Source organism: Drosophila sulfurigaster, chromosome 2L, assembly GCF_023558435.1.
Source record: "Drosophila sulfurigaster albostrigata strain 15112-1811.04 chromosome 2L, ASM2355843v2, whole genome shotgun sequence".
Taxonomy (NCBI): domain Eukaryota; kingdom Metazoa; phylum Arthropoda; class Insecta; order Diptera; family Drosophilidae; genus Drosophila; species Drosophila sulfurigaster.
In genome coordinates this window covers 16,383,487-16,397,069 of record NC_084881.1, presented here as the reverse complement: position 1 = coordinate 16,397,069, position 13,583 = coordinate 16,383,487, and the positions used below count along the sequence as shown (strand labels likewise).

General features: G+C 36.5%; 1 protein-coding gene across 1 annotated transcript in view; it reads left to right on the top strand.

Annotated features, from left to right (window-relative positions):
- The window catches only part of LOC133845919 (serine-rich adhesin for platelets), a 100,290-nt gene that overhangs the window by 39,767 nt on the left and 46,940 nt on the right, over nt 1–13,583 (top strand). Inside the window, exon 3 of the mRNA XM_062280989.1 lies at nt 10,020–10,123. Coding sequence (XP_062136973.1) covers nt 10,020–10,123 — 104 coding nt within the window. The remainder of the gene's footprint in view (nt 1–10,019; nt 10,124–13,583) is intronic.

Sequence of the window (13,583 nt, the reverse complement as noted above, 5' to 3'; positions counted from 1 at the left end):
TAATATTGTACTTTTGAGTGCGTAAAATTACTGTTTTAATTTATAAAAACTACTCAGAGAGAAAAATATGTAGATTGAAAAGTAGATTGCGAATCTTGATTTAAGATTTTGTTGATCTTAAAACAAATCTCAGGTTGAAAAAATTTAGAACGTTTGATAATGATTTAAGATTTTGGTTAACTTTTGAGATTTTATCATTCTTGAAACAAGTTCATAATCTAGATTTTCAAGATAAGGCAATCTAATCTGTAGAATTTTGATATTGATTTAAGAATAAACCTTCTTGATTTAATTTTGACATAGAATCTTTTTTAAATTTTTAGTACTTTCTTTCTTTCTGTGTGTTTCCAAAGTAAATTTTGTATTTATTTAGTTTGAAATATTGTATAGTTCAGAAATCTAGAATTCTAACAACTAAAACTTTCGACTTATTGCTCAAACTGTAAATTTAATGTTTTTTTTTTTGCATATTATCCACGAATTTGTTACATTTTTTAAGAAATTGGTGTACAGTTTTTATGTTAACAGAGGCAGCTTCTTTTGTAGGATAGCTTTTAGACAATGTTTCTTTCCTTGACACTTGTGTTAAAATTGTATAAAGAGAGCTTAGACCATTTGAAATTAGCTTCAATTTTCGCTGATTTAACACTCTCTTTTCAATCTCTTCAATCTTTGGTTAACTAGCTGTTTTATATCCATTTCACATAGAAAGGGTAGATCATAAAAGTTAGATAAGAAATGTAAATAAAAACTATGCTTTTCTTGGCAAATGCACCTGCCCCAATGCACAACAAATTAGTCGCCCACGCATCAACAACAAGAACTCTCACTCTCTCTCTGTCTGTGTCTCTGTCTTCATCTTCTTCTATAGCTGCATTTGTTTGTAGGGCCACTTGAGACATGATGAGACATAAGTGTATCGAGTGAAGCATAAATCTTATGCGCTTGCAGGCGACTACAATACATAATTCCACCACATGAATCACGTGGCGTATTTATAAAACGACAACAGTGGGGCATCATCATGATCATCATTATCTGCTTCACTCATGATCATCCCCACATGATCAACAACAACTCAGCCAAAACTCTATTTTTGCGCGTGTCTTCAGCTCGGCCGGACTCTTGGTAGGCAGACACAGACACAGGTACAGACACATACAAAGACACCAACATCGACCCGGACATGGCGACATATCCATAGCTATAGTCATACACTATCCCATACTCTTCTCATGCAGTCGGCATAGCCGGCCACTTCACCGATGAAGCAGCAGCAACATAAGCGAAATTAGTTCAAATTCTATATTTAAAAGTAGGACTGCCAGCAAAATGTTGCACCCGTTTGTTGCTGCAAGCGTTCTCATCGTGCCACACTCTCAACACCTCTTGCCTCTGCAGTTTTCCAAACGATGCGCATCGCGTTGGAAAACACTTGTTTGGGTTTTCGGCTTTTCCGACCACAAAATTTGCCGTTGTTGTCTGTCTGTTTGTCTGTGAGTTTGTGTTGCATGCATTATGCACGACTAGTTGAATTTGTGAGTACTTAACAACACTGACTGACCGTCTAACTGACACAAGGTGGCCACTTGGCAGTTTACAGACCGCGAAGTTGGGAGTTATAAAAAGCAGCTAAAATACCCTGTAAAAAAGAGAGATGAGTTTAAGGTGCAGCTTAAGGCTTTGCAATTTCATGTTTATTAAAGCTTTATAAACTTGCTAAAAAGGTTTTTAGGTATTCAAACTTGCAAATAACTTTTTGAAGCACTTTGACGCAACTTCAAAGAATTCCCCCTCTGAAAGTCGTTCAATATTTGACAATTCTTATTAAAATTTAAGTGCTTTTTGCTAAGCATTTGTCATTAGAGCACGCCCACACAACTCACAAATTCAATAATTGCTTAGAAGAGCAGAGCATAACAAAGCGGCATATTAACCGCCTTCCGCCAAAAACAAATATTGAGCCGGGGCATTATCTTTGCGAAAAGTTGTTGTTGAAATGTTTACGCTCAGTTTCGTCCATTTTACATGGTTAGAAAACATTACGCAGATCGCTCAACCAAAACGACGCCGGTTGTTGAGTTTTTCTGTTGTTCAGTGTTGTTGTTAAGGCGGCTCAGAATCAATTAAGTGTTATTGTTATTGTTATTGCTGTTTTGCCATTCTTGTGCCACATATTGTTTGCAAACTTCTGTTGGCTTCATTAAAATTTTGTATTTTTTCGGTTTTTTTTTTTGGTTTTTGCAAATTTTCTTGTACTACGTCTTTCAATTAATACGAGTAATGGACACTTTTTGCGCCGAATTTCCGCTCTCAAGTTCCAGCTGAGTGCGCTAATGTTTAAAACCGTTCATTATGGGGAATAATGTCGACAAGGGTAGCTAAGATTATATACAAATATCAAGAGAAAGAGTTTGAATGTTCACGAGTCGAATTTCAAAACATTAAGAACAAAGAAAGTTCTTCTCGTATGCTCAAAATTGCATTGCTATAAAAGCAATGCACTTGGACTAGACTAATTAAAAACAATTTTAATGCTTACAGCGGTCATATTATTTTCTTGTTTATTATGCTTTGCTTCATTTTGAGGGCCAATCGAAGCAAAAGAATCCGTTCCAAGAAGTTGAAGTTAAAATCGAGACTGTGTTTGCACTCCAAATATGTTTCATTACATTATGGGAATTCTTTTGGGTTGGAAAACAAAAGAACAACATAAAATCGCTTACACCGAAAAGCCATTTTGGTCAAAGCAAAAAAATACATAATTTCTGTTCCGTTGAGTGTTGAGTGGCTATTTATAACGTAATTCTCGGTTGACCGCAATTTGAATAGACGTCTATTCTCCATGTGTGTGTGTTTGGAACATAAACTACAATATTTTGAATTGGGGTTGCGGTCGGTCTTTGGCAATGCCTGAGACTGAGACTGGAAATGATGATGTAATTTTCCAAAATGAATAAAATATCAATTTGTTTATGACCAAAGAGCCAAAAGGAAATGATGGTAATTAAGTTGTTCTTAGTTCTTAGGATAAATTGAAATATTCAAAAGTGGAGTGAAACGAAAAGAACAACAATGTCATATATTAGTATAGTAATTTTCTCAGTTTTTACCTGCAATGATTTTTCTTTCTTTGCTTTGCCCCATTGATCCACATACAAAGGGTAATTAGTGCAATGATGCTAATGAAAGCGAGAAGTCGGCACTTCATAGAGAGACACAAGACACACAGGTTGTAATAGTCTTCTGGCAAAGTTTTCCATTTCTTATCTGCCCTGGCGTATTTCAATTTGCACATATATGGATGGATGACAGAGAGAAGTCGTCGGCTTCGTCGGATGTCGTTTTGTACTTATCTACAGATGGGCTTCACATCGCGTGTCTCATTAGAAAATGCGACACATTCGCGACGGTTTTCTAACCTCAATGCTGACAACTGTCTTCCATGTTGCCGACGCGTCGCTTCAGCAACAGCAACAGCCACAGCAGAGCAACAGCAACACATCTATCATAACCATCGTTACAATACCCAACATTGTATATGTAAGGCACTCAGCACCATATATGACTTAATGTGTGCCTCTAGAAAAAGTGTGGCAAAGCGGGCGAGCCGAGCTGAGCCGAGCAGGTTGCACATTTGCCATATCTGATGAGGAGACATTGCCACAACAAGCGGCAGCAACAACAACAACAACAGCAACTGGCAACGGTAGCAGGTTGTTATCGTTACTCTTTTTGTTATACTCGTACTCATTTGCTGCTTATATGCTTTTTTATCGAGTTTGTAATGTTTGGCAAAAGGGAACAGTGCTCCCATTTATTCATAATTAATTCCGACTTAATGTGGATATTAGTATTATTATTAGCTTTATAGTTTGGGGCTTTGCTTAATTAGATCATTGCCATGGAACCTTTTGCATAGGAAAGTTGCGATTTCCACTGATTAGTTGCATTAAGTGTGTCAAGTAATATTGTTGTTGGTAATATCTTCTTTAATATTTGCTACAAGTGTTGCTTGAAAAATTCCTTATATAGGCATAAAGTATAAATATGATTATTATAAAGTACAAACATATATTTCTTTTTTTTTTAAAGAAATTAAGAACAATTCCAATACAAAGAACTCTAATAGCTTTTGGTAACATTTAAAAAATATAATAGAATTCTTTCGACAACAGATCTGAGTTCCTTGAGGCTAATTACTTTGAAAAGCTAACTTTGCTTCTTATAAAAATATTGCCTAAAATATGTTCACAAATTCGTCATAAATTTTTACACTTTTTGCGTGTGTTTTATACATGAAATTTCAAAGCTTACAATATTTGTATTTATTTTCTACACTTTATTTATTTTGAAGTTAATACAGCAAGTTTCATTCTCAACTTATATAACAAATAAAAGCATTCCGTTATTTCAGTATTTCATTATTCAGCAACAAGCAATACAAATTTAACGCAAGTTGTAAATATGAATAACATATAAATATACAAATATATAAAGATGAACATTATACATTTATTTATTTATGTCTTTATTATATTTACAACAAATTTACAATTTCTATTGCTCGTTAAAACTCTTATCCGAATCATTAATTTTGTGGTTGAGCGTATTTCCAGTTCGTTGTCAAGTTTCAACGTTTGCACTTTGGTTCCGTTTACCCGTTTGTTATTGTAATCCATTATGTGATGCTTGCTTGATTGCCAGTGTGTGAGTGTGTGTATGTGTGCTTCACTTTGAAGCAAAATTCTGCTAATGTTCATTAATAACTCATGCGTTAAACAAAAGCACGGTTGCTATACTTTATCCTCCTCCTTCCCCGCTGTAGCCACGCCACCTGCCTGTCCACCTCTATCACTCAGTCTGTCTCTCAACTGTCTCGCTGTCTCTCTCCGTCTCTTTCTCTTGACTGCTGAAGCTGTCTGACAAACCAGACCAGAGTCTTTGGAGTACTGCGCGTTCAATGGCTTCTAAGCGTGTGCAGTACAATGAGTTATTGTGAATTAGACTGTTGCAAGCTGACATGACAATGCCGGCAAAGAGTAGAAGGAGGAACTGCGAATCACATGAATTAGTCTATAATACTATTTATGTGTGTTTTTTTGTTTTGAATTGAATAGAACTTGTAATTATCTTTCGCGAAAAAGATGGAAATCCACCATCAAAAAAAAAAAAAAAGAAAAAAAGATTCGCTTTCATGTTGTTGGGCAATTAAATTGCATAAATTAGACGAAAAGGTCACCCAGTTATGCGAAGAACAAAAGAATTGATTAATGGGAATGTTCACAAGCAGCAGAAATTCCAACACACACACACTCACACACAACACAGCACTTGAATAAGAACTCGCATAATGAACTCATTGTACCGCTTCGTTGATCCGTTCCATGCAAAGGAAGTGGCCAATTTAATTATACCCATAATGCAAATGCTTTGAGTGATTGGGGGGCGAGAGTGTGGAGAGGTGGGGCTTGAGGTTAGCAGATCAGCAGAGCGCCAATCTGATGATTAAAGCAATTGACTGTGGTCAAAGTGAAAGTACGCAAATTGTGTGGCAGAGATAAAACCAACTTCAAAGACGCGCAGCGAATCTTGCAATTGGCAAAGGCGGAAAGCAAGCAGTGCAAGTGCGGGGCAAGTGGTGCAAGCAGTGCACGACTGCCAAATACCCTTGAAAAGTTGTTCTTGAAAAACATTGTTTAATTCAAACTTAATTTTAAGTCTGTTTCAACTGTGTTGTTGTTAATTTTCTGCCACTTCTACTAAAATCAAACTACCCTTTAACTAATCTACAGGGTATGCTCACTGCGCTGCTTGAATTTCAATTAAATTGACCAATAGAGATTTTTGGGGGGAGGAGCAGGCCACCACTTCAATGTTTGCTTTACCCAAACAAATAAGACAAGGGATTACATGCTTCCTCTCCTCTCTCGCTCTCTCTGTCTCCGTTGCTCAGTCCAAAACACTGCCCTCGAGCTGCAATTGTGCATAAACAAAAGTTGCTTTTTGGTCAACTGGCAAACAGTTTCAACTGCAATTAAGTTTAATGGAAGCTCATTAAGCGACATACGAATTGTTTTCCACCCCATCCACCCAGCCAGGGCGTGGCCAGTGGGCGAGTTTCGGCAATTGCATAATACAAGAGCTCTAGACTCTGTCTCACGCTCTGCTTTTCATTTCCTTTCCGTTTTATGAGGGAAAAATTTGCAACTGCGTGCGGAAATCGCATAGCTGTCATAATTTTCAAGAGCGGAACCCTAAAAAAAAAGAAAACGAAGGAAAGCAAAGAAAAGAAAAACCCTTGCCAAATGCCATTAAAAAAAAACTGTCAACTGTAGCAATTCCACTTCCCTCTTCCCATTTTTTTTTTGCGAGTTTCCGTTGCGTCCTTGCAACACGACAACAATTAAAATGCAGCCTGTGGCGTCAATAAAACGAACAATTGTCAGGTTGTAAAAAGAACGTTTTACAGCATCAGCTGCAGACAAAAGCTACGATTTCTGTTTTTTGCGTTGCATTGTTGTATGTAGTTGTTGCTGCTGCTGACGAAGATTATAAACTGTGCTGTGGTATCAGATTAATTATAGATGAATAAACACTTTTTTGCATAACATGATTAATTTTGCATAACGTAAACGGAAGGCGACAAAAATAAAAAAAAGTTGAAGGATTTTTATGTGCATAATGAATGCTAAATATTTATGGAAACGATTTGAATAGTAAAATATTTCCATTAAATATAATGCATTAAAAGCGTTAGACAAATCAAAATGCTGTAAATTTTTCATGAGGTTTTCTCATTTATATTTATTTATTTTATCATTCGAGTGGTAAAATGTTATTAATATGTGAAAAAAACATTAAATATAATGCATTTAATGTTGAATTATTGATTAGGTTTTACTTATAATTGAAGGAATTGAAGTATAATATTATCTTAACTAAAGTGAAATGAAATGTCAATTTTTTTGATTGGTTTTTAGAATTTTCTGTTGACAACGTTAAGCTCTAAATTTCAGTATATATGTATGTTCTAAAGTATATGTGTTTTGAATGTAGTACTAAACTTAAAACAGCCTTTGGATTTTTTTTTAAAGTATTTTTTTGGTATAATAATTTGGTATATTCTAAAAATAATACCGAATTGTATTGTTTTCAATATTTGTTTAATTTTGATGAAACTAGAACTCTTCTCGATTAGTGCTGAATTTAAAATAGCCTGTGGTATGTTTTTAGTATTTTTGTGGTATATTATTTAGGGAGTATTATAAGAAGAATACGGCATTGCTTTACTTTAAATAATAATTTTAGTTTTGATGAATCTAGAATTATTTTCGATTAGTCATGAATTTAAATTCAAAATATATGTATATGTGGAATATATTTCATGCACTTTTAATGGATTTCAAAAACTCCCAACTAAGAATTTGTATAACTTTTGGAGACTTTCTAGTTGACGCTAACAAAGTTTTACAGTCTGCACTCTGAATTTCTATAATTTCCGCTGACATTTCGCGCAGTTTTCTATTGTTTGGCTGTGCTTGCACAATGTGACAGCAATTTCATTGTCAAGGTTTCGTGGCTGTGTCGTCAACTTGGTCGAAGCAACGCCCTTTGCACACATTCCACGCCTAAAAGACACGCCCAAAAAACAAGGCAGCCACAACGATGGTGGGTAACAAGTTTTATCAATGCAGGTAACACGTAGTGTTTGTGCCATTAATTAAGCCCAATTTTGATGTGGAACAGCAAACTCTAAAAAGAGATGGGAAATACATGTTGTTGTGGTGATTGAGAAGGAAGTTGGGGGAAGGAGAAGCACTACTCACAACTGACGACTGCCCGGCAAATGGGTTTAATTATGCAAAACGAGAGACGAGCAGCGCAGCGTCGAATCAACTGAAGCATAAACATTGTGCGGAAATTGAGCCAAAGAATCATACACACAACAAATACGAGTTGTAATGTGCCTCAATGGTGGGGGGAGGAGGATGAGAGCACTTGCTTATAAACAAATTGCACTTTAAAATAGCTCACAAAAGTTTGTCTGTCTGTCTTCGCATTGCATTCGTGACGTTGTTATAAATATTTATTATATCATCACCATAGCACAGGGAGAGGATATTAAAAGAGAAGCGTTCGGGGCTTGTAACTGCAACTACGTCGTAATTAAAATACATTATTAATGAAATGCAAATGTGAAGAAATTAATGAAAAATGCAATAGACAATGACGCTGCTCCACAGCGAAGACACACACGAAGTACTCGTATACGTAATATATTTTTGCCTGTGTGTCAACCTCGTGTATCCTTTTTTTCTACTGGCTCCTGTTTTTTATTTATCTTGCCCGTTTTATCCACTTTGTGTTTGCTTATCGCTTTAAAGGTTTGTCTCCCAGTTTTTTCTGCACTTTTTGCACTACTGCATAATTAAAATGAAAGTTTTTCTTGCTCGGAATTGTTAATGTATTTATAATAGCTTTTAGTTTCAAGGACAGTCCCGCTGCACTGCTTGCTGCGTAACGCACTTAGCCTCAAGCAGTGTTTTTGTGCACTGCACTTTCTATAGGCATCACATTCAATTCCATTCGCACCTGACGTCAATTGAACGAGAACGAAAACGAGAACGCAAAGCTTAAATGCGTTTTATGCCATAAACAATTTGGCCAAGAAATTTGCATGCTGTGAGATTACCCCCCTTTCCTCCCTTGCCTGTTTAACTTACCGTCTCAACCTTGAAGCGTTCTCACCACACTCTCTCACAGTAGTTGCTATAATTAGAGATGAACGTTGCGTGCGCTTACACGCAACACACACGGGCCAGCAATAAATAACCACTTAGCCATGACTAGGGAAGGGAGTGGCAGCGTTGCCAGACTGTCAAATAACTTAACGTTAAACTGCTGACAACTTATTGATGGCAAAGTTGCGTATACGTAATTTAAGTTCAACTCACTTTGAAGTTTTGAAGTTTGTTGTGAACTTTTCAACTGGCATAGTTGCTGTCAATTTTCTCATGCAGTTGCTGATAACGAAAACAAAAACAAAAAAGAAACTGGTTAATTTGGTTTTGCTTTTAATGAATACTCTTTTTGTTTGCAGTCGACAACAGGTGCGCACGCATTGACAATTGCATTGCGCTTTAATTACATTTAATTATGCGACAAGAAAATTGAATTAAATGCGCTCAACTGATGCAGTTTTTCGCAGTTGTCATTGCAGAGTAAATAAAAAGAAATTCATGTGCCGGGGAAACACAGAAAAATGTCGCCTTGTTGACAGAGACAGGCGAAGCAGCTTTTGGTATTAATTGTTGTTAAAGCTGCTGTTGAAGTTGTTGCACACATAAATTACAGTTATGTGCGGCACTTTGGCGGCTAACGGAAACGCAGTTGGCAATGCTAATTCCTTTTTAGCCAAAGCAAACGGACAAGCTGCGTTTCCTGCGCCAATCTTTTTCTTTTTTTTGGTTTTTGCTACAGCATTTTCAATTAGCGCTTCTGGAACGGAAGTCGCACAAAAAACAAGCGAACTGGAAAAAGTGGAAATTTTTTTTTAGCACCCACTTAGGGAGTATGACTCGTTAAATATAAAAAAAAGAAAAGCAACCAGCACGCATAACGCATAATTTTTTCGGCAACTTGACTATTGAGTTTGCTTCGCTTTTCGTATTTTCCAATTTTCACCTGTTTTCATTTGATTTGGATTTTTGGATTATTGTGTATTTGCTCAGCGAAGCGCACAGTTGATGATGATGAGTGCCATCTCTTGTAATTTCACACAGATTTGCGCAGTTGAAAGCAATGTGAAAATACAAGAAAAACGACTATTGCGCACGCCAAAAATATTTTCCTATAATTTTCAATTAATTTTCTGCATATTTTCGGTTTATTTGCCACGCGCAATTAAATTGTACCAGTAGCTGTGAGTTAACAGCGCGCTCTTAACATCTGTACACTGATTTCCATAAGTATGCAACGCATTATAATAAATACTTTTTTATTATTCTTATTTGCAGTGGACGTTCTTATAGCAAGGATAGCCAGAAGAGCTCGCACAGCGATCTGAGCTCATTGTGCAACGGCAACGGCTCCCCAAAATTATTGGCAAAAACTCCACTGCGTAAGTCAATTACTTAAATTAATTTCATATAAATATATTTAGTAAGTCATATAATAAAAAACTATTTACTTGGCTGCCCAAAAGTAGGCAACACTTTCTATTCGAAGATCGCTGTAACACTGCTTGCAATGTGAAGCGGTTCACTGCCGCAAGCAGTTTATACTCGCAAGCAGTTCATATTGCTAGCTGCCTGCAACATTTGTTGCCACTTAAGAGCGAATGAAACTTGTTTCCAAATCTCCCAGCTGCAAAGAAAGACTTGGAGAAAAAAAGGCCAAGCCGAAGAACCTCAGCACAGAAAGTCAAAACAACGAACCGGCTTTTTAGAGCAGCTGCTTTAAGAGCTGTTGTTGTAGGAGCGCAGCCTCGTCTGCTAGTGTGTGCGTGCATGTATGTATCTAGATACAAATGTATCTGCAACGATAAAACGGCACAACACAAATTCCATTTAGCCTGCACCATTTTCAGTCTCTTTAGTCTGCGGCGGGTTTTCAATGTTGTCGCGCCGCTTGCGCTCGTTATGATATTATTTTCATGTTGTTATTTTCTTTTGCGTGTCGTGTCGTGTCGCGTTCTTTAGTGTTGTGTTGTGTGTGTGTGTGTGTTCTTTGCCGTGTTTATGGCGCGTTCTTCAACACGAAAGAATTCAATGTGCAATTTACACACGTGCAGTAGGCCCACTCCAATTGTGATAACAAATTAAAAATTAAACCAACATGCAGATAATACATATTCTCAAAAGATAAAAAAAAAATGTGAGAATATAAGTGAAAAATATGAAAATAGTACGCAAAAAAAATGGTAGCTAATTAAGGGGTTGATTCCCACTGCGACGCTTTTTTGGACCCCTATTTCAATTGTGCCAAACTCTTGTTTTCTTCTTTATGTGCGACAAACAGACAGCAAAACGGGTTTCGAGTCTATAGAATGCCGGTTTCGGAAATGGAAATATGTATGCATCGAATGTGAAACAATCAAGCGGGCAACACCTGAACTTTAATTTTTAGCTTTTACCTGCGCTGCGCTGCATTTGACGTCATTCAAGTCCGGCTATTGTAATAGCAGTGAATGAAGTCGGCATTGAAATTAGAGACGCAGTTTCAAACAGATTTTGGTGCTGTCACATTGCTTTTGATTTATCAACTTTATATAAAATCGAAGCATTGAAATTAGCTATAGATAAATAAATAATGCGTGTGTTGTTCGTAGATATATTGTATATTGGAATATTTTGAAGATGATTTTCACTGTTAAATTTGTGATTGAAATGCGATCTTATGATTATACGTATATGAATATACCATTATTTGAATTCATAGAGTTATTTTATCATAGATTTTGTTCAAATCAAAAGCTACGATTGCGATAGCATGATTAATAATCAATTTTAAAGTAATTTGTGCGAGTGCAGCTTTATCGCATTAGCTTTTTATTTGCCTTTATAAAGCTTATATCGATTCTAAGTCGAAACAACTCTTAGAAAAGAATTAATTCATCTTAAATTATACAAAAAAAGTGTCATCTATTTACAACATATAGCTAAAAACCTAAAGTGTATTCAGATTGCTTGCTATTTCAAACACTTTTTAGCTTCTTTCTAGTTGATTATTTCATGCTGTGATTCTGTTTTGTTTCTGTCTATGGCCCCAAGGCGATCAACTCGTGTGTGTTGCGCTGCGTTCATTGAATAACCAAAAAGCAAACGAATATTCGCATTTGGTTTGCTGTGCTGTGCTGTGTTTTTTTGGGGCGCACAATCAAACAGTCTTTCAATCAATCAATCACGCAGTTCATTCTGTCTCGCCAGTTAACATTTTTGCCGCGCTGCTCTTGTTAACGTTGTTGCTGTTGTTGGTCTTGGCCATAAATTATGCGGCTAATCATTTTGTTACAGTTTACAGTTTGTGGCAAGTTTTGCTTTGCCTTTCGTTCTCACGAAGCCGCAAAATTGTTTGCCACGACTCTTCACGTGCCGCCCGAGAAACTGAAGTTCTCTATACACAATCTCTGGCTCACTCTTTCTTTCTCTCATTCTCTATGCTCCCTCTATCAATGGTGTCTTGAAGCGCCGTTAGCTTTTGTGTCTGCAGTCAGAAAGTTCATTTACCTAGACACCGGGCAAAAGCTGCTCGTTGAAACGTGCCTCGTTCTATAAGGTTCGAGATCAAATTCATTAAATGCCACAGCATTAAAGAGGAAGTTCTTAGGTTCTTAGTGCTTAGTGCTTAGGTCGAGGCGAGCATTATGCCTAATGTGGCAGATACATAAAAAGTAGAAAAAAAAACTAGAGTTCATAACTTCAGGAAATATTACAAACATAAAAACCTTTAAAAGGGATTATTCCTAAAAAGGCTGTAAATCATTTTTACAATATAAATGGGGTTTTTTTTGTAAGCACTAGCTTTCAAGGCGTTTTCTTCGAATTCAAATGCAATTAACAATTAATTTGTAATTATCGCGAATGTCAAGCGATAACAGGTTCTCTTCACACTCATATTCGCTCTTTCTCTATGTTTTTTTATGTGATTAGAAATAAATGCTTTAATGTGTATTAGGAGCGAAGAACAGCGAAAAGGGTCAGTTGAGTATGTGAAAGTTATGCTTAACCATGATTAATGATGATTGATGTGGCCCCTCAAATTGCCCCAAACAAAGTCCACTTCCATAGACGATTCCTCTGCTGCTCGTAGAAATGTGTAAACATTAAATTGCGGTGCGAACTCGAGATTCTTCTCTAACATTACATTAATAATGTTGTAAAGTTAGACAAGTGCAAGTGCGACACCTGTTTCCGGCATTTGTTGAGTTCCCAAGTGCTCGCCAAGTGCTTCCAGATACATTCTTTTTGCCCTCTCTCTCTCTCTCTCCTCTCTTTTGCTGTCTTTCCTCGACATTCTCTTCTCATAGAAAACTATAGAGTATCTGCGTGTTTTGTGTGTTTATCATTGTGAGACTGCTATTATTTTCATTATGCAGTCGAGAGAGTCGCTTTTTTGCTGCTGCAAGTGACGGTTAGACGTCGCTTGACTGTTGACTGTGCGGCTACTTTTGATACCCTGTAACGCAACAGAAAGGGGTATGATGAGCAAAAAGCAGAGTTTTCAAAGAGAGTACAAAACTGCAGTCAACATTTTAATTTTACATTGTACAATCTTTTATTTAAGATGATATCTTTGGGACATCTTTTACTTTACCACTCTTTGTCATAGTCCAAAACTAAACATTTGGATTCTACATTGAAGATCAAAAATATTTGACCAAATTGTTCATATTCTTCCAACTTGATTATTCCTCTCTCTAGGGTGTTTTAAAAAGTTGTCAATCTATATTTTCTACTCTAGGGTATCTCATAAGGTTACACACTTTGCAAAACTGAGGTCAGCATTTTGATTCTACTTTGTAGCACATCAAATTTTGTCAATCTTCAATTATATTTGATCTCTTCTCTCTACAGGGTATC